Below are 23,885 nucleotides of genomic sequence, written 5' to 3' on the forward strand. Positions count from 1 at the left end.
TTTTTTTCCATGAAACAGACATCTTTATTGGGGGTGGCATTGTCTATACAACACATGAAATGAGGTTAGGGTTTTTTGGGATGAGTGTACATCATTGGCAGTGGTCCAGTTTCTGGGACTGCTTCATTTGCATGATTAGGAATTCCTGGTGCTAGCTGGACATGTTCTTATGAGGAGATAGGAAGTTTACCCTGCATCCTGGCCAGTAGGTTACATGACTATCACAGGGTGGCAGAGCTGGGGGATGGACTGGCTCTGTGTGTACCTGTAAGATGCAGTCCTAGAGCAAGGCAGGATCAGTCCTTCTGCTGGTATCAGGATGAGATTTTTTTCAGGGTTTGGACATGTTTTGACCTTACTGTCCCTCTGTAATGGCTCCCCCTGTCAAATAGATTTCCATACTGACATGATGCGCAGAGAACAATGACCCTTACAATCCCTAAATATCAACAGTAAGGGAGAAATGGTGGGGAAGCTTAGAGCCAGGAGTTTTGTGACATACCTCAACCAGAGACAAGATTCCACAAAGGAAATGTGAAATGAAATACTAATACAATTTAGAGTATATGAGCTCACAAATGTGACCACCAGCATCAGGATGGTGTGGGCTGCTCTGGTCTCAGCATGGCCTCTGTTGTTTTGATTGACCTTATGTATGTGGTTCATTCTCTGGTGGTGTCTGTTTAGGTGAATCACCATGGAGACACTGGTCCAGGCCATGATGCTTAGGAATATGATGTCATGGGAAAACCGCAAGAAATTCATGTCTACACTGACCCCAGAGATGGAGCATATTGAATTGCCTTTAGAATCAGAGTCATTGTGTGATTTCTGTGGACCACTGACATTCATTAGCATGTAAGCATTATTTAAGACACTGAACAACCAGCAGCTGTAACAACAATAGCTTACAACCTTGGGGGATATTTCGCTGAACATGACCCTAGCCCAGGTACCAGGAACAAGAGTGACAAACTGGTATGTACTGAGGACACAGGTGGAGCACATGATTGTGCCTCGAGCCACCAGGTGAAAGAAGTATGCAAGTTTACATTTGAGGTCAGTTGGAGGCTTCCTGGGAACAATATCAGTAAGATCATATGAATATGCAAAGAGAAGGAGCATGAATGCATTGGCTACAGCCAAGTTGATTAGAATGACCTGTATTGGCCTCAGTCTGGAGTCAGTCAAGATTTGAGAGAAGTTATGGACAAACAGAAGGATGTTGCCCACAGTCCCAACCACAACATGGCAAAGCAAAAGGATCTGAAGAGCCAACATTTCCATGGTTTTCAGGAGACAACCTGGAGATGGCTTCATAGCACAGTGGTGTAAGGATCAGGTTAGACAGTGCTGTCCTCAAGAATCTTCTCAATTATCTAAGATTTTCAATTGTTTTTCAATTGATTTGTATTATTTTTTTTTTGAGAAGCTACCACTGCTTTGACACACTACAGGAGATTTTTCTGGAAAACAATGATTGGACATTGATCCAGAATATCAACTTCAGACTTATTTTCCTTTCCCTTCACTCATGATGTAAGTGTGTGTGTGTGTGTGTGTGTGTGTGTTTGTGTGTGTAATGCAACTGTATATCTCTTGTTCAACAGGATGACACACATTTTAACACAACATGGGCTCTGCATATGTATACGTGAATGTCTGTAGACAGGAGTGCATTTTTGCCTCATGAGAACTGACATCATCCCTCATGTTATAACAATGTGTTAAGAAATTCAAATTTGTTGTTGGAGAGATGATTCTCGATCTAATGACCTCTACTCAGCTTCGTGGCACTTTATTCATATATTTCTACTCATGCACACAAGCAAAACAGTAATAGGCATAACATAAAATAAGTATGTCTTTTACATATTTGATCAAGTGTTGGGGAGATTTCTCAGGAGTTGAGTGCTTCCAGATTACCATATTCTATTTCTAACACTGCAATGGCTACTTAGAACTGTATTTATCTCCAATTCCAAGGCATTTGGACCTTCCAAGTCATACATGCTGGCAAAACACCACTGCACATAAAATAAAAATAAAGAAAGAAATCTTTAAAAATGTAGCACAAAATTAAAATCCATGGTTTATATCAAATATGAATGAGGAACTGAGAAGGTGACTCAGTAATTAAGGGCACTGACTGATTTTTCAAAAGAGTTCAATTCAAGGCAACCAATGGTGGCTCTCAACCATCGGTAATGGATCAGATTCTCTCTTCTGGTGTGTTTGAAGACAGCTACAGTGTACTCACATACATTAAATAAATAAAAAACCAAGCAAATAAAATCTATTAAAAAAGAGTGAATAAAATATTCTCCCCAAATTAATTCATATAATGTTGATATATTTTCAGACTACTCATCATGATGATAAAAACCATTCTATTATTTTTAAAATTTGCTAGTTTTATGTTCACACAGAAGAACCTTGAATTTCACTTGTATCATTCATTTGGGAAAAAAAATTCTGAGGGATCCTAGCATTCTGTTGATTCATAACAGTCTGAGTTGTATTTGTTTTTCTGAGGAATTTGATGCTGGACACGTATCTGAGTCATCTCCTTTTTTGTGAACCACAATAAAAAACATTAACACCATCACTATTAAATGCTTTGCACACACAGACTATTTGTATACTTATTTTATATAGCTTACGCTTTTTCTGGACCTGACTTTATTTATTCCCCTATAGGAAGAATAAGCCTCCATCTAACAACTAAAAACCAGTTATCTAATGGATACATGTCACTTTAAAGTACATTTACATATACATGCTGAGCCATGAAATAGACATGTCTTTAGACAAATGAAAACATTGACATAATTAGGTAAATTAGGGAGAGAAAGACAAAAGCATTGTAATGACTAATGTTCACTTTAAAGGACACCTTGGATTTTAGGAGGGAGAAGAGAATTTAAGTAGTAATTTAAACTTGCAGATTTCTCACCTGCTTAGGACCAGCAAATATGGTGTTGCTCACAGAAATGTAGGCCAGCTCCTGAGTAGTTACTGAAGAAATATAGCTCTGAGTTCCTCTCCCTTTGAAGAACATCTTTTTGTATCCATTTCCTAAGACAGACTCAAAGAAGTGCCTACCTCTCCCCTAAAGTCCTGTGCAGATTGCTGAATGAATCAGAGCTCATAAAGGGGGAGTGCCAGGTCCTGAAATACTTCTGAGAGTCCATTCCCTTGTCATCTGTCGTGTTATTGAATGTGACTGTATGGGTATATTGGAAAACTTTTAATGAAAGAAAATGCATTGATCCCAAAGGCACATCACCATTTTCACTTCCTGGTAATTATTGATGATGCCCAAGATTTTGTGATATCATAATGAGTAGTAGAGCCGAAGTTACAAGAAGTTTTCCTTGTTTCCTTAGGGAGTATTTAGGTGGTAAAGTGGTGTTGTCATCAGGTATAAAGAGGTGCTCTTCAGGGGAGATCAAGAGATATGTTAGGTTTATATCCAGGGGTGTGTGTGTGCATTACATAATATGCTTTCACCTTGTAAAATCTGGCTGAAATCAATTCCTTCCAGACATATCATCACCAGGCAGTCTGGAATCTTGTATTTTCTCATGTGTGGACAAGGGCATTTTAGTCTGACAAATCAAACAACTGAGCCTGTATTCTCCACCATGATTTCTTGGGTTATTCCAAGGTTTATGTGGTTTGAGATAGGTCATGACTCATTTTCTGAATTCTCCATGGAAGTTTATTATTATATTAGACTGTACCAGATTTTAGAGAAATTTACTTGGAAAAAAACAAATTCCGTAATTACACTCAAGAAAATGGATTGAGGAATCAGTTAATAATATAGGCAATCACCCATTTTCATGGCTGCCATATTCACTATAGCCATGATATAGAAACAGTTTAAATATACATCAGATAATGAATGGAAAATGATCATGAAGTACATTTACACCATGGGATACTATTTATCTGCTAAGCAAAATAATATTAAGAACTTTGTAGATAAATGGATCATTGAGAAGCAAACTTTCTTTATATGGTAACCCACAAATTAAGACAAATATTGCTTATTTTCCTTAGTTTGTAGACATTAACTTTGAATCTTGAGTTATATGTCTTTAATTTGGAATACTTCTATAAAAGTAAAAAACATAGGATTAAGGGTCTTGTGATAGAACAAAGTCATTTAAGGACTAAAGGAACTAATGGAAAGTGATTAATTAAATTATGTTGAGGGGATGAGGAGAGAATATGGGGAGATTTAATAATACTAAGCACCAATTAAATAGGCTTCATGGAAATATATCAATGAAGAAATTTAGAAACTATATTTTCTTCTTTTTACTGTTTATAAATATTTTTAATGAAAAGAAAAACATAGAACATTATATGATAATGATAAATGTAATACTATGTACATGAAAATATAAAGAAACATCTATTAAAAATAATATAATTGGCTGGGAGCATAAACAATAATGTATTTAGATTATTCTCTATAAAACAATGATTCTAGTTTTTGTATATTGGAAATAAAATCTAACTTTCAATTATCTAATTATTTCTAAACCAAAAAACCAGTACTTAATTATTGCTAAAGGTTTCACTTTAATTCATTGTTCATGTAAGTTACAGTCTTTCAGTTAATCATGGCAGTCTCTGTTCTTCCACTTTTAAAGTTTGAAGAACAACTCACTGCTGACAAGTTACTAGAGTGGACATGAGTAGAAAACATGCATATGACGGGGTTGTATTTATCTTTGCCTCAGTTCAAAGTGGAAGAGTAGTATGATCTCCCAGTTCCATTGGAACACATGGGGATGGTCAACGCCTTTGTTCCACAGAAGGCTGACTTTTTTAGCATGAGCAGCAATACAGGTCGTGGTCTCTAAAGTTTTACAAAAGTCCTTTGTGGAGGTAAATGAAGAGGGAACAGAAGCTGCTGCTGCCACAGGGGTGAAATCCCGTAATTTATCTTTACAGATTAGAGAAGAATTCTATTGTGATCATCTGTTCCTACTCTTCATTAAGCACAGCAAGACCAACAGCATCCTCTTCAATGGCAGAATGTCTTCCTCTTAAATGCGGTGTCTCTGCCATGCTTCCAAAAATGATAACTAAATCGCCACAGCTGAATGAAGCCAAGAAACAACAGTTTCTCTTGCTTTTATTTTCTTTCCCATCTTAAGTTCCTGCTAAGAATGCATGGGTTGGGACAGGATACATCTATTAGTTCTAATTTTTCTTTCTTTTCTTCTATGGTTTTTCCTATACATACATACATACAAAACTCATTTCTCTTTATAAATATTCTCTGGGGAAAATGAAGGGATATATTAACATAATTTCTTCTAATGTAACATGTACCTATGATCTGTGTTAAGTGTGCTAGAGTAAATCATACCATCTTTAAACAGATTAATATGAACAACAACATTGCTTTACATGACATTTTGAGATATCTCTCCACTTCTTAAGCTTACAAATGTTGTGATTTTACAAAAGACATTTTCAATAAAATAATAATCTTTTCAACTTATTATTTTATTACCATTTCAACAGAAGTTGTCAATCATTCAGGAAGAATATGGAGAGAATTTAAAAAGCAAATTCACCTATGCTAAATCTGGTTTTGTGTGCATATACGAGAAGCTATATTTTCTATCTCTAGCTTACACAAAGAGACAGAGAGACAAAGAGACAGAGAGACAGAAAGAGACAGAGAGAGAAGTGGTTAGAGGGAGAGTAAGAGATATATTACTCTTTGTAATATATTATCACTCACCTTAGAATTGCTGCTGAGTCCTGTAGGATCTCTGTCCATTAAATGTGATATTATAGACATTTCATCCCAGTCTTCATTCCCATATTTCTTATATATAGATCACATTGACCTAGAACAAAGGCCATTCAAAATCCTGCTCAATGCACTATTATCTCTGTGGAATGGATTAGTGAGACCAAAGACTGGGTTCTCCTTGAAACTAGTGATTACCTGAGGAAAAAGCAATCGGATATCCATGGGATACCCTAATATTTATTATTATTATTAATATTATTGTTATTATTATTATATACTAATTCACTTTATATCCCATTCATTTCCTCTTTCTTTATTTTTCTTTTTTATTAGATATTTTCTTTATTTACATTTCAAATGTTATCCCCATTCCTTGTTTCCCCTCCGGAAATCCTCTATCACCTCCCCCCACCCCTTGCTCCCCAACCCATCTACACGCATTCCCAGTCCTAATATTCCCCTATACTGGAACATAGAAACTTCTCAGGGCCTAGGGACTCTCCTCCCATTAATGATTGACTAGGCCATCCTTTGCTATATATATAGCTAGAACCACAAGTTCCACCATGTGTTTTCTTTGATTGGTGGTTTAGTTCCAAGGAGCTCTGGGGATACTGGTTAGTTCACATTGATGTTACTCCTATGGGGCTTCAGACCCTTTCAGCTCCTTGGGTACTTCCTTCTTTGGGGCCTTGTGCTCCGTCCAATGCATGACTATGAGCATCCATTTCTGTATATGGCAGGAAGAGGCCCTCAGAAGATAGCTATATCAGGCTCCTGTCAGAAGGCTCTTGTTGATATCTGCTATAATTTTTAGGATTGGTGGTTGTTTATGGGATGGATCCCCAAGTGGGACAGTCTCTGGATGGTCATTCCTTTAGACTCAGCTCTGAACTTTGTCTCTGTAACTCCTTCCATGGGTATTTTGTAACAACTTCTAAGGATTCTGAGTTTCTGGGCTAATATCCACATATCAGTGAGTGCATATAATATGTGTTCTTTTACTATTGGGTTACCTCACTCAGGATGATATCCTCCAGATATATTCATGTGTCTAAGAATTGCATAAATTCATTGTTTTTTTTTTAATTTCAGGTTTTTTATTAGGAATTTTCTCCATTTACATTTCAAATGCTATCCTGAAAGTCCCCTATATACTACCCCCCCTGCTAACCTACCCACCACTCCCACTTCTTGGCCCTGGTGTTCCCCTGTACTGGGGCATATACAGATAGAAAGACCAAGGGCCCTCTCTTCCCAGTGATGACCAACCAGGCTATCTTCTGCTACATATGCAGCTAGAGACACGAGCTCTGGGGGTACTGACTAGTTCGTATTATTGTTCCACCTATAGGGTTGCAGACCCCTTCAGCTCCCTGGGTACTTTCTCTAACTTCTCCATTGGGGGCCCTGTGTTCTGTTCAATAGCTGACTGTGAGCATCCACTACAAGGTTTTCCAGGCACTGGCATAGCCTCACAAGAGACAGCTATATCAGGGTCCTTTCAACAAAATATTGCTGGCATATGTATCAGTGTCTTTGTTTGATGGCTGATTATGGGATGGATCCCTGGGTGGGGCAGTCTCTAGATGATCCATCATTTCATCTTAGATCCAAATTTTGTCTCTGTAACTCCTTCCATGGGTATTTTGTTCCAAATTCTAAGAGGGTTTGAAGTATACAGAATTTGTTCTTCCTTCTTCTTGATTTTCGTATGTTTTGAAATTGTATCTCGGGTATGCTAAGTTTCTGGGCTAATATCCATTTATCAGTGAGTGCATATAATACATGTTCTTTTACGATTGGGTTACCTCACTCAGGATGATATCCTCAAGATCCACCCATTTGCATAGGAATTTCATAAATTCATTGTTTTGTTTGTTTGTTTGTTTGTTTTCAATACAGTGTTTCTCTGTGCATCCCTGGTTGCCCTGGAACTTACTCTGTAGAACAGGCTGGACTCGAACTCAGAAATCTGCCTGCCTCTACCTCACAAGTGCTGAGATTAAAGGCGTATGCCAACACCGCCTGGCAAACTCATTGTTTTTCATAGCTGAGTAGTGCTGCATTGTGTAAATGTACAACATTTTCTGTATCCATTCCTCTGTTAAGGGACATCTGGGTTCTTTCCAGCTTCTGGCTATTATAAATAAGGTTGCTATGAACATAGTGGAGCATGTGTTCATATTACCAGTTGGAACATCTTTTGGATATATGCCCATGTGGAGAGCCGTAAGCAATCACCATCATGAGCCTCCGCTGTGCCTAACTGGTAAATAAGTAATGTGCGCAGGTGCAAGAGTAAATTCGTGCCAAGTCACTGCCCATCCCGGGGCATAGTAGTGGGGTGATGAGTGAGCAGCTAATCAGGAGCTGACACGTCACACGGAGGGGTATATAAGCAGCACCATTTTCCTTGTTCGGGCTCTTCATTTAGATGAAGCAATAAAGCTTTGCCTTAGAAGAATCCGGTTGTCTGAGTGAATTCTTGCTGGCAAGATACTAGCTTGGGATAAGTGGCGCTGAAAACCCGGGACCATACCATCACCAGGCACTGAAAATGGGACCCCCATTTCACGGGGCGGATTCAGAACTACGGGACACTAAATCTCTGTAAGGTACATTCAGTCTTGAACTTTCTCCAGCGTTAGAGGCCTTTTAAGGGGGGCAGAGGATCCTTGAGGAAGTCCCAGACAGTCTCTCAGAGACAGAGCGGGGAGAGAGATTAGGAGTTAAGAGGAAACAAGGTGCACCTAAGAAGAAAACAGGCCTTTCCACGGACCTTGAGCCCAAGGAAAAGAGAAACAAGGGAAAGTATGCCCTGGGAGAGCAAAAGGAGAAGGGAGAGAGAAAAAAGAAGAAATATAAAAAGAGAAAAAGAAAAGAAACTAAAATATAAAGATACAAAAGATAATATAAAATATAAAGATACAAAGGATAATATAAAAAAGAAGAGTCAATTTACCCTCCTCTCGAGGACTTTGACTAAAGAGGCAGCCTTCATCAAAGGCTTAAAGATAGCTCTCAGGGCCACTGTGCCTCCTCTCCCTTCTCTGGCAGTACTCCCAGAAGAAGGAGATAAGGAAGTAGAGTCTGAACATGAGAGAGAGAGAGAGAGAAAATAAGTTTTAGAAAAGCAGTTATCCCCTGTTTGGGATCTTTTAGCAAAAAAGAGAAAAAATGAAAATAAGCTATTTCAGAGCTCTCCTGGGAACAGAAGGAAAATGGGAGACGTCCTGCTTCCTCTCTGGCTCCTATGGAGATATTCTTAGCTCTGGTTAGGATATCTGTGTCCCTTTGAGACACCAAGGTCTATTCCCTGTCTGTCTATTGTCTGGTTTTGGTGCACAAAATTGTCCATATGTCTGTCAATTCATGTTTGTTTTTGTTTTGTTGTTTGAATGATTATTGTTCTGTGTTTCATGTTGAAAAATATAATTGGTTAAAACTTTATCTGCTGGCTGTCCATCCTTTAACTTGTTTGAAAAGCAACCTCAATTTGCACAGCAGAAAGTGATAAAATCACTGTGGCTGGGAGTCAGGTCCAGCTGAAAAAGCCCTGCTGAGGGCCGATTGCAAATGGAGCTCTTAAAAGGGCAGGCAGCCGCATATAGTCGGACCTTCTGTTTGGAGATTTGGAGAGAGATTAGATTCTCCTTGCTAGGATGTCCTATTTTCACTGACCAAGCAGGGCAGAGATATCATGGGCCTCTAGATTTCAAAGTAATCAGGAATTTGGCTGAGTCCATGTGGACGTATGGCTTAATTGCCTCCTATACTGTGGCTCAAGTAGAGGCCTTGAATAGACACTGCATGATGCTGTCCGATTGGGCAGGCTTGGTAAAGGCATGCCTTTTACCTGGGCAGTATTTAGATTGGAAAGCCTTCTTTATTGAATTTACAAATGAACAGGTGGTGGCTAAAGTTGCTGCAGGAAATCCAGCATGGGATAGGGATATGCTGCTTGGTCAAGGTTGCTTTGCACAACAACAGACAGGATATCCAGTGCAGGTGATTGAGCAGGTGAATCAGATTGCCATAAGGGCGTGGAAATCATTACCCACCAGTGTTGACAGTATTGTAGAACTCCAGAGAGACAATGAGGCACTGAATCAGGTAAGAGAGGAGTGCTCTCAATTGGTTTGGGCAAGAGGGTCTGTTTGTTTGTGTTTCCTCAAGATCATCGACAACAGCTGCAGGTCTCAGAGCGGCTGACCAAAGCAATTCAGGGCAGGTGGAGTTGTGAGGACATGGATGTTCCTGTGGCTGGAGGTGCTCCCGCTAGTGAGAACTGAAGAGCTCTGTGTTCCTGAAACCTATGCCATTGACACATTCGGGTGTTTCCTCAATTCTTTACATCTAATGCCAGATTTTAAGCCTTAATGGAACTCGAATAGAACACATCATTGTTGGAAATTTTACCTCTTGGCTTACCTCTGCTTTTTCTTACATTAAGGAATGGGTGGGGATAATTTTGTTAGGTGCTGCCATCTGCTGTGGGCTTGTGTCCATGCTCTGGTTGGTCTGCAAGCTCAGAACCCAACAAAACCGTGACAAGGTCGTTATTCCTCAAGCACTTGCAGCCATTGAACAAGGGGCCTCCCCTGAAATTTGGCTATCCATGCTTAAGACTTAATTGGCATCTGAGTTCTCTGCTCTTGCACTCCTCGGTTCTGCGGAAAATGAGAGAGACTCAATTAAGGCTCGCCCTAGGCCATACTCGGCTCTTTCACCCCTAGAGGCTAGACTCATTGCACAGGGATGAGTGAGTAGGTCGTTGACTCTTATGGATTGTTGGGCTAAGCACCGCATAGGAGTCGCTCAGAGGTTTTGGCACTCCTAGAAGACAAGTCGATTTGCAAGAGGGTTGAGTGTCCAAGTGTCCCTCCCCTAGGAAAAATGGCACGGGAGCAGGTCAGGTTTGCTCTGGGTAAAAGCCTGTGAGCCTAAGAGCCAATCCTGTACATGGTCCCTATTTCTGCACACTACAGATTTGAACTCGATCTTCATCCACTAAAGAGTGGCTTGCATTTTAATAAAATAAAAAGGGGGAGATGTGGAGAGCCGTGAGCAATCGCCATCATGAGCCTCTGCTGTGCCTAACTGGTAAACAAGTAATGTGCGCAGGTGCCAGAGTAAATTCATGCCAAGTCACTGCCCATCCCGGGGCTTGGTAGTGGGGTGATGAGTGAGTAGCTAATCAGGAGCTGACACGTCACACGGAGGGGTATATAAGCAGCACCATTTTCCTTGTTTGGGCTCTTCCTATAGATGAAGCAATAAAGCTTTGCCTTAGAAGAATCCGGTTGTCCAAGTGAATTCTTGCTGGTGAGATACTAGCTTGGAATATGCCCAGAAGAGGTATTGCTGAATCCTCCAGTAGTACTCTGTCCAATTTCCTGAGGAACCACAAGACTGATTTACAGAGTGGTTGTACAAGCTTGAAATCCCACCAACAATGGAGGAGTGTTTCTCTTTCTCCACATCCTCACCAGCATCTGCTGTCACCTGAATTTTTGATCTTAGCCATTCTGACTGGTTTGAGGTGGAATCTCAAGGTTGTTTTGATTTGTATTTCCCTGATGATTAAGACTTTTGAACATTTTTTCAGGCGCTTCTCAGCCATTCGATATTCCTCAGTTGAGAATTCTTTGTTTAGGTCTGTGCCCCATTTTTGAAAAGGGTTATTTGATTTTCTGGAGTCCACCATCTTGAGTTCTTTATATACATTGGATATTAGTCCCCTATCTGATTTAGGATCAGTAAAGATCCTTTCCCAATCTGTTGGTGGCCTTTATGTCTTATTGACAGTGTCTTTTGCCTTACAGAAGCTTTGCAATATTATTAGGTCCCATTTGTCAATTCTTGATCCTATAGCAAAAACCATTGCTGTTCTATTCGGGAATTTTCCCCCTGTGCCCATATATTTGAGGCTTTTCCCCATTTTCTCCTCTATAGTTTTCAGTGTCTCTAGTTTTATGTGGAGATCCTAGATCCACTTAGACTTGACCTTAATACAAGTAGATTAGAATGGGTCAATTCACATTCGTCTACATGATAACTTCCAGTTGTGCTAGTACCATTTGTTGAAAATTCTGTCTTTATTCCACTGGATGGTTTCAGCTCCCTTGTCAAAGACCAAGTGACCATAGGTGTGTGGCTTCATTTCTGGGTCTTCAATTCTATTCCATTGGTCTACCTGTTTCTCTGTATACCAGTACCATGGAGTTTTTGTGTTTTTTTATCACAATTACTCTGTAGTACATCTTTAGGTCAGGCATGTTGATTCCACCAGAGATTCTCTTATCATTGAGAAGAGAATTTGCTATCCTAGGTTTTTTGTTATTCCAGATGAATTTGCAAATTGCCCTTTCTAATTCGTTGAAGAATTGAGTTGGAATTTTGATGGGGATTGCGTTGAATCTGTAGATTGCTTTTGGCAAGATACCCATTTTTACTATATTGATCCTGCCAATCCATGAGAAAGGAAGATCTTTCCATTTTCTGAGTTCTTCTTTGATTTATTTCTCAGAGACTAGAAGTTCTTATCATACAGATCTTTAACTTCCTTAGTTTGAGTCACACCAAGGTCTTTTATATCATTTGTGACTATTGTGAAGGATGTTGTTTCCCTAATTTCTTTCTCATCCTGTTTATCCTTTTTGTATAGAAAGACCATTGATTTCTTTTAGTTACTTTTATATACAGCTACTTCACTGAAGCTGTTTATCAGGTTTAGGGGTTCTCTGGTGGAATTATTATGGTCACTTATGAATACTATCATATCATCTGCAAATAGTGATATTTTTATTTCTTCCTTTCCAATTTGTATCCCCTTGATCTCCTTTTGTTGTCTACTTGCTCTGGCTAAGATTTCAAGTACTATATTGAATAGGTAGGGAGAAACTGGGCAGCCTTGTCTAGTCCCTGATTTTAGTGGGATTGCTTCCAGCTTCTCTACCTTTACTTTGATGTTGGCTACTGGTTTACCATGAAATTTTTTTATTATGTTTAGGCAAGGGCCTTGAATTCCTGATCTTTCCAAGACTTTTATCATGAATGGATGTTAGATTTTGTCAAATACTTTCTCAGCATCTAACAAGATGATCATGTAGTTTTTTTCTTTGAGTTTGTTTATATAGTGGAATACATTGTTGGATTTCCGTATATTAAACAGTTACTGCATCCTTGGGATGAAGCCTACTTGATCATGATGAATGATCATTTTGATGTGTTCTTGGATTCGGCTAGAGAGAATTTTATTTAGTATATTTGCATCAATATTCATAAGGGAAATTTGTCTGAAGTTTTTTATCTTTGTTGGGTCTTTATGTGGTTTAGGTATCAGAGTAATTGTGGCTTCATAGAATGAATTAGAGTACCTTCTGTTGCTCTTTTGTAGAATCGTTTGAGAAGAACTGGAATTAGGTCTTCTTTGAAGGTTTGATAAAACTCTGCACTAAACTCTTCTGGTCCTGGGATTTGTTTGTTTGTTTCTTTGTTGGTTGGTTGGTTGGTTGGTTGGTTGGTTGGTTGGCTGGGAGACTATTAATGACTGCTTCTATTTTTTTAGAAAATATATGACTTTTTGGTTCGTTAATCTGATCCTGATTTAACTTTGGTACCTGGTATCTGTCTAGAAAGTTGTCCATTACATCCAGGTTTTCCAGTTTTGTTGAGTATAGTCTCTTGTAGAAGGATCTGATGGTGTTTTGGATTTCCTCAGGATCTATTGTTATGTCTCCTTTTTCGTTTATGATTTTATTAATTAGGATACTGTCCTTGTGCCCTCTAGTGAGTCTGGCAAAGGGTTTATCTATCTTGTTGATTTTTCTCAAAGAACCAGCTTCTGGTTTAGTTGATTCTTTAAATAGTTCTTTTTTTTTTTTCCCCACCTGGTGGATTTCAGCCCTGAGCTTGATTATTTCCTGTAGTTTACTCCTCTTGGGTGAATTTGCTTCCTTTTGTTCTAGAGATTTAAGGTGTGCTGTCAAGCTGCGAGTCTATGCTCTCTCTAGTTTCTTTTTGGAGGCACTCAGAGCTATGAGTTTTCCTCTTAGGAATGTTTTCTTTGTGTCCCATAAGTTTGGGTATGTTGTGGCTTCATTTTCATTAAACTCTAAAAAGTCTTTAATTTCTTTCTTTATTTTTTCCTTGACTAAGGTATCATTCAGTTTAGTAGTGTTCGGCTTCCATGTGAATGTTGGCTTTGTGTTATTTATGTTGTTATTTAAGATCACCCTTAGTCTGTGCTGATCAGATAAGATGCATGGGACAATTTCAATATTTTTGTATCAGTTGAGGCTTGTTTTGTGACCAATTATATGGTCAATTTTGGAGAAGGTACCATGGGTTCTGAGAAGACGGTATTTCCTTTTGTTTTAGGATAAAATGTGTAGATATCTGTTAAATCCATTTGTCTCATAACTTCTGTCAGTTTCACTGAGTCTCTGTTTAGTTTTTGTTTTGAGTATCTGTCCATTGATGAGAGTCTGGTGTTGAAGTCTTCCACTATTATCGTGTGGTGCAATGTGTGCTTTGAGCTTTACTAAAATTACTTTAATGAATGTGGCTGCCCTTGCATTTAGAGCATAGATATTCAGAATTGAGAGTTCATCTTGGAAGACTTTACCTTTGATGAGTATGAAGTGCCCTCCTTGTTCTCTCTCTCTCTCTCTCTCTCTCTCTCTCTCTCTCTCTCTCTCTCTTTCTTTCTCTCTCTCTCTTTCTTTCTCTCTCTCTCCCTCTCTTTCTGTCTGTCTTCCTTCCTTCCTTCCTTCCTCTCTTTTTTTGATAAGTTTGTTTTGTAATTCAATTTTATTCAATATTAGAATGGCTACTCCAGCTTCTTTGTTCAGACCATTTGCTTGGAAATTTGTTTTCCAGCCTTTCACTCTGAGGTAGTGTCTGTCTTTTCCCTGAGGTGGGTTTCTTGTAAGCAGCAAAATGTTGGGTCCTGTTTGTGTAGTCAGTCTGTTAGTCTATGTCTTTTTATTAGGGAATTGAGTCCATTGAAATTAAGAGATATTAAGGAAAAGTAATTGTTGCTTCCTGTTATTTTTGTTGTTAAAGTTGGGATTCTGATCTTGTGGCTGTCTTCTTTTAGGTTTGTTGAAGGATTACTTTCTTGATTTTTCTAGGTCATAATTTCCATCCTTGTTTTGGTGTTTACCCTTTATTATCTTTTGAAGGGCTGGATTCGTGGAAAGATATGTGTGAATTTGGTTTTGTCATGGAAAACTTTGGTTTCTCCATCGATAGTGATTGAGAGTTTGGTGGGTGTAGTAGCCTGGGCTGGCATTTGTGTTCTCTTAATGTCTGTATAACATCTGTCCAGGATCTTCTGGCTTTCATAGTCTCTGGTTAGATGTCTGGTGTAATTTGAATAGGTCTGTCTTTCTATGTTACTTGACCTTTTTCCCTTACTGTTTTTAATATTCTGTCTTTATTTAGTGCATTTGTTGTTCTGAATATTATGTGTTGAGAGAAATTTCTTTTCTGGTCCAGTCTATTTGGATTTCTGTAGGCTCCTTGTATGTTCATGGGCATCTCTTTCTTTAGGTATAGGAAGTTTTCTTCTATAATTTTGAAGAAGTTATTTGCTGACTCTTTAAGTTGAAAATCTTCATTCTCATCTACTCCTATTATCTGTAGGACTTCTCATTGTGTCTTGGATTTCCTTGATGTTTTGAGTTAGGATCTTTTTGCATTTTGCATTTTTTTGATTGTTGTGCCTATGTTTTTTATGGAGTTTTATGCACCTGAGATTCTCTCTTCCATCTCTTGTATTTTGTTGCTGATGCTTGCAGCTATGGTTCCTGATTTCTTTCCTAGGATTTCTATCTCCAGAGTTTTCTCTCTTTGTGATTTCTTTATTGTTTCTACTTCCATTTTTAGATCATGTTGAAGATATTTTTTTGTCCTTAACGTTGAAAATGTTCATTCTTATCTACGTGTATTATCTAAAGGTTTGGTCTTCTCATTGTGTACTGGATTTCCTGGATGTTTTGAGTTAGGATCTTTCTGTATTTTGCATTTTTTTTTTTTGATCTTTGGGTCCCTGTTTTCTATGGAATCTTCTGCATCTGAGATTGATTCTTCAATGTCTTGTAGTTTGTTGTTGATGCTTGAAACTATGGCTCCTGTTTTCTTTTCCCTAGAATTTCTACCTCGAGAAATGCCCCCTGTTGTGATTTCTTTATTGTTTCTACTTCCATTTTTAGATCCTGGATAGTTTTATGCAATTCCTTCACCTGTTTGCCTGTTTGGTTGTGTTTTCCTTTGTTCTTTAAGGGTTTTTTTGTGTTTCTACTTTAATGGCTTCTACATGTTTACCTATGTTCTCCTGTAATTCCTTAAGGCATTTTTTGAGTTGCCTTTTAAAGGGCTTCTACCTGTTTAGCTGTGTTCTCCTGTATTTCTTTAAGAGAGTTATTAATGTCCTTCTTTAAATCCTCTACCAGCCCCATGGTATATGATTTTACATCTGAATCTTGCTTTTCAGTTGTGTTGGGGTATCAAGGACTCACTATGTTGGGAGTTCTGGTTTTGAGGATGCCAAGTAGTCTTGGTTTCTGTTGGAAAGATTCTTGCTTTTTTGCCATCTGGTAATCTCTGGTGTTGGATAATCTTGATGTCTCTGGCTGGAAATTGTTCCTGCTGCAGGTTTGTAAGCCTGTATCAGCACTCCTTGGAGAACAGCTCTCTCCAGGCAAGACTAGTGCCCAGAGGGCTAAGGGACAACCCCACCTACTGGCTGTGGATATAAGCCTGTAGGATCCTGCCCCAGCTGCTTGGCTGCATCTTCAGCTGTGTGCTCCTGAGTGGACTGGCCTTAGAGAGTCACCAGAGAGAAAATATGGATCTCACCTGAGTCCTAGGGTCAGACACTATCTGGAGGCAAGCTGTCCTCTGGCAGGGAAGGTGCACAGAGGGTTCCCAACCTCATGGATGCAGATATAGACCCGTAAGACCCTGTCCCAGGTGTTCTGCTGTTTCTGCAGCCTGTGTGCTCCTGAGTGGACCCACCTTATAGAGACACTGTAGAGAAGTTTGAATGTCCTCATTCTTAAATAGCTGAATACTATTCCATTGTGTAAATGAACCACATATTCTAAATCCATTCTTCTGTCTTGGACATCTGGGTTGTTTCCAGTCTCTGGCTATTACAAATAGGGCCACTATGAACATAGTTGAACACATTCCCCTGTGGCAAGATGGGACATTTTGGGGTATATTCCCAAGAGTGGTATAGCTGAGTCTTCAGGTAGATCTAGTTCCAGTTTTCTGAGGAACCTACAGATTGATTTCCAGAGTGGTTGTACCAGTTTGCAATCCCACCAGCAATGGAGTCGTGATCCTCTTACTCCAAATCCTCTCCAACATGTGTTGTTACCTGAGGTTTTGATCTTAGCCATTCTGAATAGTGTGAGGTGGACTGTCAGTGTTGTTTTAATTTGCATTTCTCTGATCTCTAAGGACTTTGAACATTTATTTAGGAACCCCTCAGCCATTCGAGAGTCCTCAGTTGGGATTTCCCGGTTTAGATCTATACCGGAGTTTTTGCTTGTGTTTTTTGGGTTTTTGGTGATTAGCTTCTTGAGTTCTTTATATATTTTGGATATTAGCCCTCTATTAGATGTTGACTTAGTGAAGATTTTTACCATGTGTGATATCTTTAATTTTTTTGTAATAGCCTTTAGTGTTCATATGTGTAGCTATACCACTTTTTTTAATCCATTCTTCTAGGTTATTTCCAGTTGCTGGCTATTACAAATAAGGCTGCTATGAACATAGTTGAGCAAGTATCTTTGTGGCATGGTGGAATATTTTTTGGGAATATGGCCAGAAGTGGCATATTAGGTACTGAGGGAGAAAAATTCCCAGTGTTCTAGAAACTGTCACCTTGATTTCCAAATTGATTATAAAGTTTGCACTCCAACCAGCAATGGAGGAGTATTTCCCTTGATTCACATCTTCACAGTATATGCTGTCACTTGAATTTTTGATCTTGGCCATTTTGACCAGTTTCAAATGTAGTCTCAGAGTTGTTTATTTGCATTTCCCCAATGACTAAGGACGTTGAACATTTCTTTTTTTATTAATCATTTTATTTGTTTACATTTCAAATGATATCCTCCTTCCCCGTTTCTTCTCCACAAGCCCTTCATTCCATTCTCCCTCTCCCCCTTCCCCTTTGCCTATGAGAATTCAACTACAGCTATTCATCCAACCCTGCCTCACTGTTCTAGCATTTTCCTATGCTGGGCCACTGAGCCTCTGCAGGCAAATGTCTTTCCCTCCTATGGATGGAAGATAAGCCATCTTCTGCTACATATGTATCTGCAGATGTAGAGCCATCCAGGTATATTCTTTGGTTGGTGGTTTAGTTCCTGTAAGCTTTAGGTGGTCTGGTTAATTGGTATTGTTCTTCCTATGGTGTTTCAATCCTCTTCAGCTTCTTTAGTCCTTCCATTAGCTCGACCACTGGGGTACCTGGGCTCAGTCTGATGGTTGCCTATGAGTATCTGCATCTGCATTGCTCAGGTGCTGGCAGAGCCTTTAAGGAACCAGGCTTCTGTCAGCAAGTGCTTCTTGACCTCAGAAATAGTCTGGGTGTTTGGTGTCTGCAGATGGGATGGTTCCCTTGGTGGGGCAGGCTCTGAATGGCCTTTCCTTCGGTCTCTGCTCCATTTGTTTTGTCCCTGTCTTCCCTTTGGACAGGTACAACTCTGGGTTGAAAATTTTTCAATGGGTGTGTGCCCCGCATCCCTCATCTGGGTTTGTGCTTATCTACTGGAGTTGCTTTCTATAGGATATATCTCCCCTTTATTTGATATTTGTACTGGCTAGTTTTGTGTCAACTTGAAAAAACTGGAGTTATCACAGAGAAAGGTGTATCAGTTGGGGAAATGCCTCCATGAGATCCAGCTGCAAGGCATTTTCTCAACTAGTGATCAAGCGGGGAGGGCACCTTGTGGGTGGTGCCATCTCTGGGCTGGTAGTCTTGGGTTCCATGAGAAAGCAAGCTGAAAAAGCCAGTGGACGCAAGCCAGTAAAGAACATCCCTGCATGGCCTCTGCATCAGCTCCTGCTTGACCTGTTTGAGCTACAGTCCTGACTTCCTTTGGTGATGAACAGCAATGTGAAAGAGTATGCTGAATAAACCCTTTCCTCCCCAAGTGCTTCTTTGTCATGATGTTTGTACAGGAATAGAAACCCTGACTAAGACAAATTGGTACCAGAAGTGGGGTTTTCCTGTGACAACCTGACCGTGTTTTGGGGAGGACTAAGGAAGAACTTTGGAACTTTGGGCCAGAAGATCCATTTGGTGTTAAGAGCTCTGTGAGATGTTGTGTAGGACCTTGGAAGATAATATTGAGAACAGTGCAGAAAATGGAGGCCTGGCTTGTGAGATTTCAGAGGGAAAATTAAAGACTCTTTTCAGGGCCATTGCTATTTTGGATTGTAAAAATTGTGAAGATTCTGTGGTTCTGGTTAGCTGTGATGAACAAGATACCAGAACTACTAAGGCAAAAACTTTGCACTACTGGGACTATTGATGCTGGTTAGCTTGAGCTAAGAAATTAGTGGTGATTAAGAAGAGACCAGCATCATTGAGGTGACATTTTCTGGGAAGTGTTTTTTGAGAGCACAGAGGCTGTGTTCCAGAGATAACCAAAGTTGTGCCTCATGCTACAGTGGGACTTGGTAATGTGTAAGAGTCACCCAGGTGGTACTGGTTTTGAAGGCATGAAGGGGTCATGCAGAGCACCTAAAACTCCACACTGTGAGGGGCCATGGAAGGCCATTGGTGAAGGTGCATCCTCAGTTGCAATTGATGGCCCAGGAGTGAAGGGGTCATGCAAAGCATTTGAGGCTTAGCACCATGAAGAGAGCCTCTGAGAGGCTATTGTTAAAGCCAGGTTACAGTGGAAGACAGCAGCATTTTGGAGATGTCAGTACCATGAGATGACTACCAAGAACAGCAGCAGGAGTGGAGTACAGGCAACTGGAGCCTAGAAGACAACATGTGTGCTACAAAGGGCATGGCTGGAGAAGTGACCCAAGCCCTTGGAGGAGCCCAGAAGATCGTGAGTTGGATCCCATCATTGGATGGTTGGAGATTGAATTTTGCTTTTGATTGTGACTGTGCCCTGATATTTTTCCCTCTTCAAGGAAGTTTTTTAGTGAAGCCCACAGTTACGAGACTTTAAATTTTAAAGTACTTTGTATTTTAAAAGATACTGGATATTTTAAAGGTATTGAAATTTTAATATGCAAAGACTGTGGGACTTTTAAAGTTATTTAGATCTTGGGGATGAATAAGAACTAAAGGTTGAGGCTTACTAGTGATGTGTTTGTGTGTCAAGTTGAAAAGGGGTCAAATTTTACTGGCTAGTTTTGTGTCAACTTGACAAAGCCGGAGTTATAACAGAGAAAGGAGCATCAGTTGGGGAAATGCCTCCATGAGATTCAGCTGCAAGGCATTTTCTCAACTAGTGATCAAGGGGGTAGGGCACCTTGTGGGTGGTGCCATCTCTGGGCTGGTAGTCTTGGGTTCTATAAGAAAGCAAGCTGAACAAGTCAGTGGAAGCAAGCCAGTAAAGAACATCCCTGCATGGCCTCTGCATCAGCTCCTGCTTGACCTGTTTGAGTTCCAGTCCTGACTTCCTTGGGTAATGAACAGCAATGTGGAAGAGTAAGCTGAATAAATCCTTTCCTCCCCAAGTGCTTCTTTGTCATGATGTTTGTGCAGGAATAGAAACCTTGACTAAGACAGTATTCTAGCTAAAGTCATCCCTGTTGGGTCCTAGGAGCCTCTCACTTCCCTGGCATCTGGGAATTTCTTGTGACCACCTCCAGTTCCCCATCCCTCACTGCTACATATTTCTATGCAATTTCCTGACCCTTTGTACTTCTCTCCTGTCCTTTCTTTTACCTTATTCTCTCACCCCTTTGTCTCTTGCCCACCTTTCTCCCTCCCAGGTTTTTCCCTCCTTCTATCTCCTGTGATTAATTTTTTCCCTTATATGTAGGATTGAAGCATGCATACATTGGACTTCCTTCTTCTTAAGCTCCATATGATTTTCAGGTTGTATCACGGGTATTCTGAGCTTTTGGGCTAATATCCACTTGTCAATGAGTATAGATCATGTCTGTTTTTTTTTTTTTTTTTTTTTTTTTTTTTGTGTGTGTGTGTGTGTGTGTGTGTGTGTGTGTGTGTGTGTGTGTGTGTGTGTGTCTCGGTTACCTCAGTCAGGATGATATTTTCTAATTCCATTCATTTGCCTGCAATTTTCACGAAGTCATTGTTTTGACTATTCTTATAAAACAAAAGAACTTCAGGGGGAATCATTATGGGCAAGCACTTATCCTTGACACTATTAATGATATTCTGATACTCTGTTATTCTTGCTGACTACCATAACTGTCCTATGAGAGGCTCTACACAGCAGCTGCCTTGTCGCTTATGTCTCCGACCAGCAGAAAAGAGCAATGACACAGCGTTCTTCTCAAAGAAGTTTTTCAGGAACCTTTCAACATGCAAGCAGGAGTCTCTCTCTAGCCCCTGACTGCAATCCCTTATATAACCCCTCAATCACGCCCAATCAGCCCAGTCTGTGTAATCTCAGTTCATTGGCCTTCGTCAAATGGCCTGATCTTGTGCCATGGTACTCCTGCGCAGTTGTCACAATGGACATGGCTTATTTTCGGGTGTATGAGGAAGTCTGTCCCAATCCCACTCCACTTCACAGCTCTGGAAACTATTGACACATGCCTGAGATTTCAGCTCCCTGTTTCTCCTAAGCAGCCAGCTTTGTTGTACAATATGGGCTCTAAAGGAAACTCTTGTTCCTAGGGAGTGCTTCTTCCCTGCTTTTCCACCCATGGCTTTCTTAGGTACTAAGCTTGGATTTTATGAGCCCTTATATTGGCCACCAGATGTAACCTTGTGCATTTTCATCCCCACAGCAGCTCCCAAATAATGACACAGAGAGTTGTAGTTCCTAGACCTTAAGATAGGCTTGTTTCCACTGGCTCACAATTCACTTATCCCTTTTACACTGATCTATGTTCTGCCACAGGGCTCATTACCTCTGCACAGTTTCAAATCAGACTTCCTCTGCGTCCCATTGGTGAATCTCCCAACACCTGATTCTTTCCCAGAGTTCCTCTCTCTGTGCCAAGGTATACCTTAGTATTCTTGCTTTTGAAATGGACCATACTCATTTTATTTTAACCTATCAGAAGATGAAGGCAAGGATGGACAGAGATACAATAGTGTATAAAAAGCATCATCCCTATAAGCAATGATAGGCAAAAATGGAGGGAAGGAATTTTGCCCTCTTTTGTGTTTCTGTGTTGAGTTAGATAAGTGACTCTTTCCCATGAATCAGAATTGTATTACCACTGGCCATAAATGGTGCTATTGTAAAGTTTCCTCCCAAAAGGAAGAGCCTGGTTTTGAGTTTTATACCAGAGGAATTTAAGAGGCCATGTATTTTCCTAATTTGAATTTTTTTAAAAACAGTGATGAGCTGTTTCCCAGGATACAAAAGGAAAGGAAACACATTGAATGTTCCTGCAGCCTTGTAACTGTCAGGGGTTTCAGCAATGCCTTAGAACATCAGCCTGGCTACATGTTTAAGAACTCCAGCAACTATGCTAGCAGTACTTATTGATTGATGTGAAAGCAGTGTTTTCTTTCTTAAGGAGAAAAAGATACAAGGTTTTGGCCAATGCTCGGTGGCCTCTCAGAGTTCAGGCCAAGAGTTGATAAACTCCTACCAACGCTAGGGAGAGTCAGACCCACAGGTTACAGGTGTCCTTTCAGTGTGTCGGAATGCAATTTGATGGTTTGAATGAAAATCAAAAGAAGTAAAAACAGAGTGCAAGCCCACAGAGTGAGGAGGTTTAGGGCCTTTCCAATGATGACAAAGGCTAGGAGTGCACACTCTCCCTATCGTGTGTTAACCAACAGTCTTGTTGATTCTTCATTGTGTGCCATTTGTCACTCTGAATCAGCCTCTGCCCTTAGTTATCCAGACACAATTGCACACGAAGCTGGACTGTAAGGAATGAATCTTAGATGGGCTGGTGAGTTAGCAAAGCCTGTGGCCAGTGAGACGCTAAGAGAAACAGCCATTTCTGGACATGGATTTCAGGGAAACAGATGTATGTATTGTGGGTAAACAAGGGCTACATAAACTTTGCAGTTAGGGTGGGGGTATTTGGGGTTGACACACATCTTTGGTAGAGGCTGGAGTGCTGGGAATGCTTCATTTACATAAAGACATAATCCTGGTGCTAGAGAGAGAAGTTCTTATAATGAGTTAGTAAGTTTAGCCTGAAAACTGAGCAAGAGCATACCTAACTACTCCAAGGGTGACAGAACTAGGACATGTAAAAGCTATGTGCACAGGTAGATCCCAACTAGAATAAGGCAGGAACAGTCTCATTCCTGCAGGTCTAAGAATGGGATCTTTGGTGTTTGAACACATTTTAAGTTCACTGTTGCTCTGAATTAGCACTCATAGTCACCTGGATTTCTGGCCCATCAGTGAATAGCATACAACAAGGACCTTTAGGATTAATAGTGATGGAGAAATGTTAGGGAAGCTTACACACAGAAGTTCTTTGGCATGCCTCAACCAGAGGTGAGAGTACACAAAAGCAATGTGAAGGAGTGGACAAATAAAATTCTGAATATAAAAGCTCACATGTGACAACCAGCATCAGGGTGGTTTGGACTGCTCTGGTCTCAGCATGGTCTTTTTGGTCCTGATTAGTCCCAGGCATAGTGAAGCACATATTTGTGCCTGAAGCCCCAGTTCTGGGTTTTTGGATCAAAAACTACACATCGTATGGAAATGATAATAAAAGTAGATTGAATGTATTGGCCACAGACAAGGTGCATAAAATGGGACTCAGTTGGGAGTCAGTTAAGATTGGAGAGAAATTTTGGACAAACACAAGGATGTTGCCCACAGTTCCAACCACAACATGACAAAGCAAAACCTTCTGAAGTGCCAACACTTCCATGGTTTTTATTCTGAGACAATATGGAGATGGCTTTATAGCACAGTGGTGTAAG

General features: G+C 40.1%; 1 protein-coding gene and 1 pseudogene across 2 annotated transcripts; both read right to left on the reverse strand.

Moving 5' to 3' along the window:
• Positions 1–23,885, reverse strand: Vmn1r63 (vomeronasal 1 receptor 63). 2 transcript variants are annotated; one of them, NM_030742.1, is made up of 2 exons: positions 2,957–3,101; positions 1–2,027 (listed from the first exon to the last, which is right to left on the reverse strand). In NM_030742.1, the coding sequence occupies exon 2, from the start codon at positions 1,285–1,287 to the stop codon at positions 385–387; it is 903 nt and encodes a 300-aa protein (NP_109667.1). In that variant the 5' UTR covers positions 1,288–2,027; positions 2,957–3,101; the 3' UTR covers positions 1–384. The 2 variants fall into 2 exon arrangements, with proteins under 2 accessions (NP_109667.1, XP_017167894.1); XM_017312405.1 differs by lacking the exon at positions 2,957–3,101 and adding an exon at positions 23,828–23,885 and having other exon boundaries at positions 385–1,304.
• Positions 23,300–23,833, reverse strand: Vmn1r-ps44 (vomeronasal 1 receptor, pseudogene 44; annotated as a pseudogene).

Source organism: Mus musculus, chromosome 7 (genome assembly GCF_000001635.26).
Source record: "Mus musculus strain C57BL/6J chromosome 7, GRCm38.p6 C57BL/6J".
Taxonomy (NCBI): Eukaryota; Metazoa; Chordata; class Mammalia; order Rodentia; family Muridae; genus Mus; species Mus musculus.

What these genes read in the sequence shown, in the direction of transcription:
- Vmn1r63 (NM_030742.1), bottom strand. Translation starts at nt 1,287, where the DNA reads ATGGAAATGTTGGCTCTTCAGATCCTTTTGCTTTGCCATGTTGTGGTT.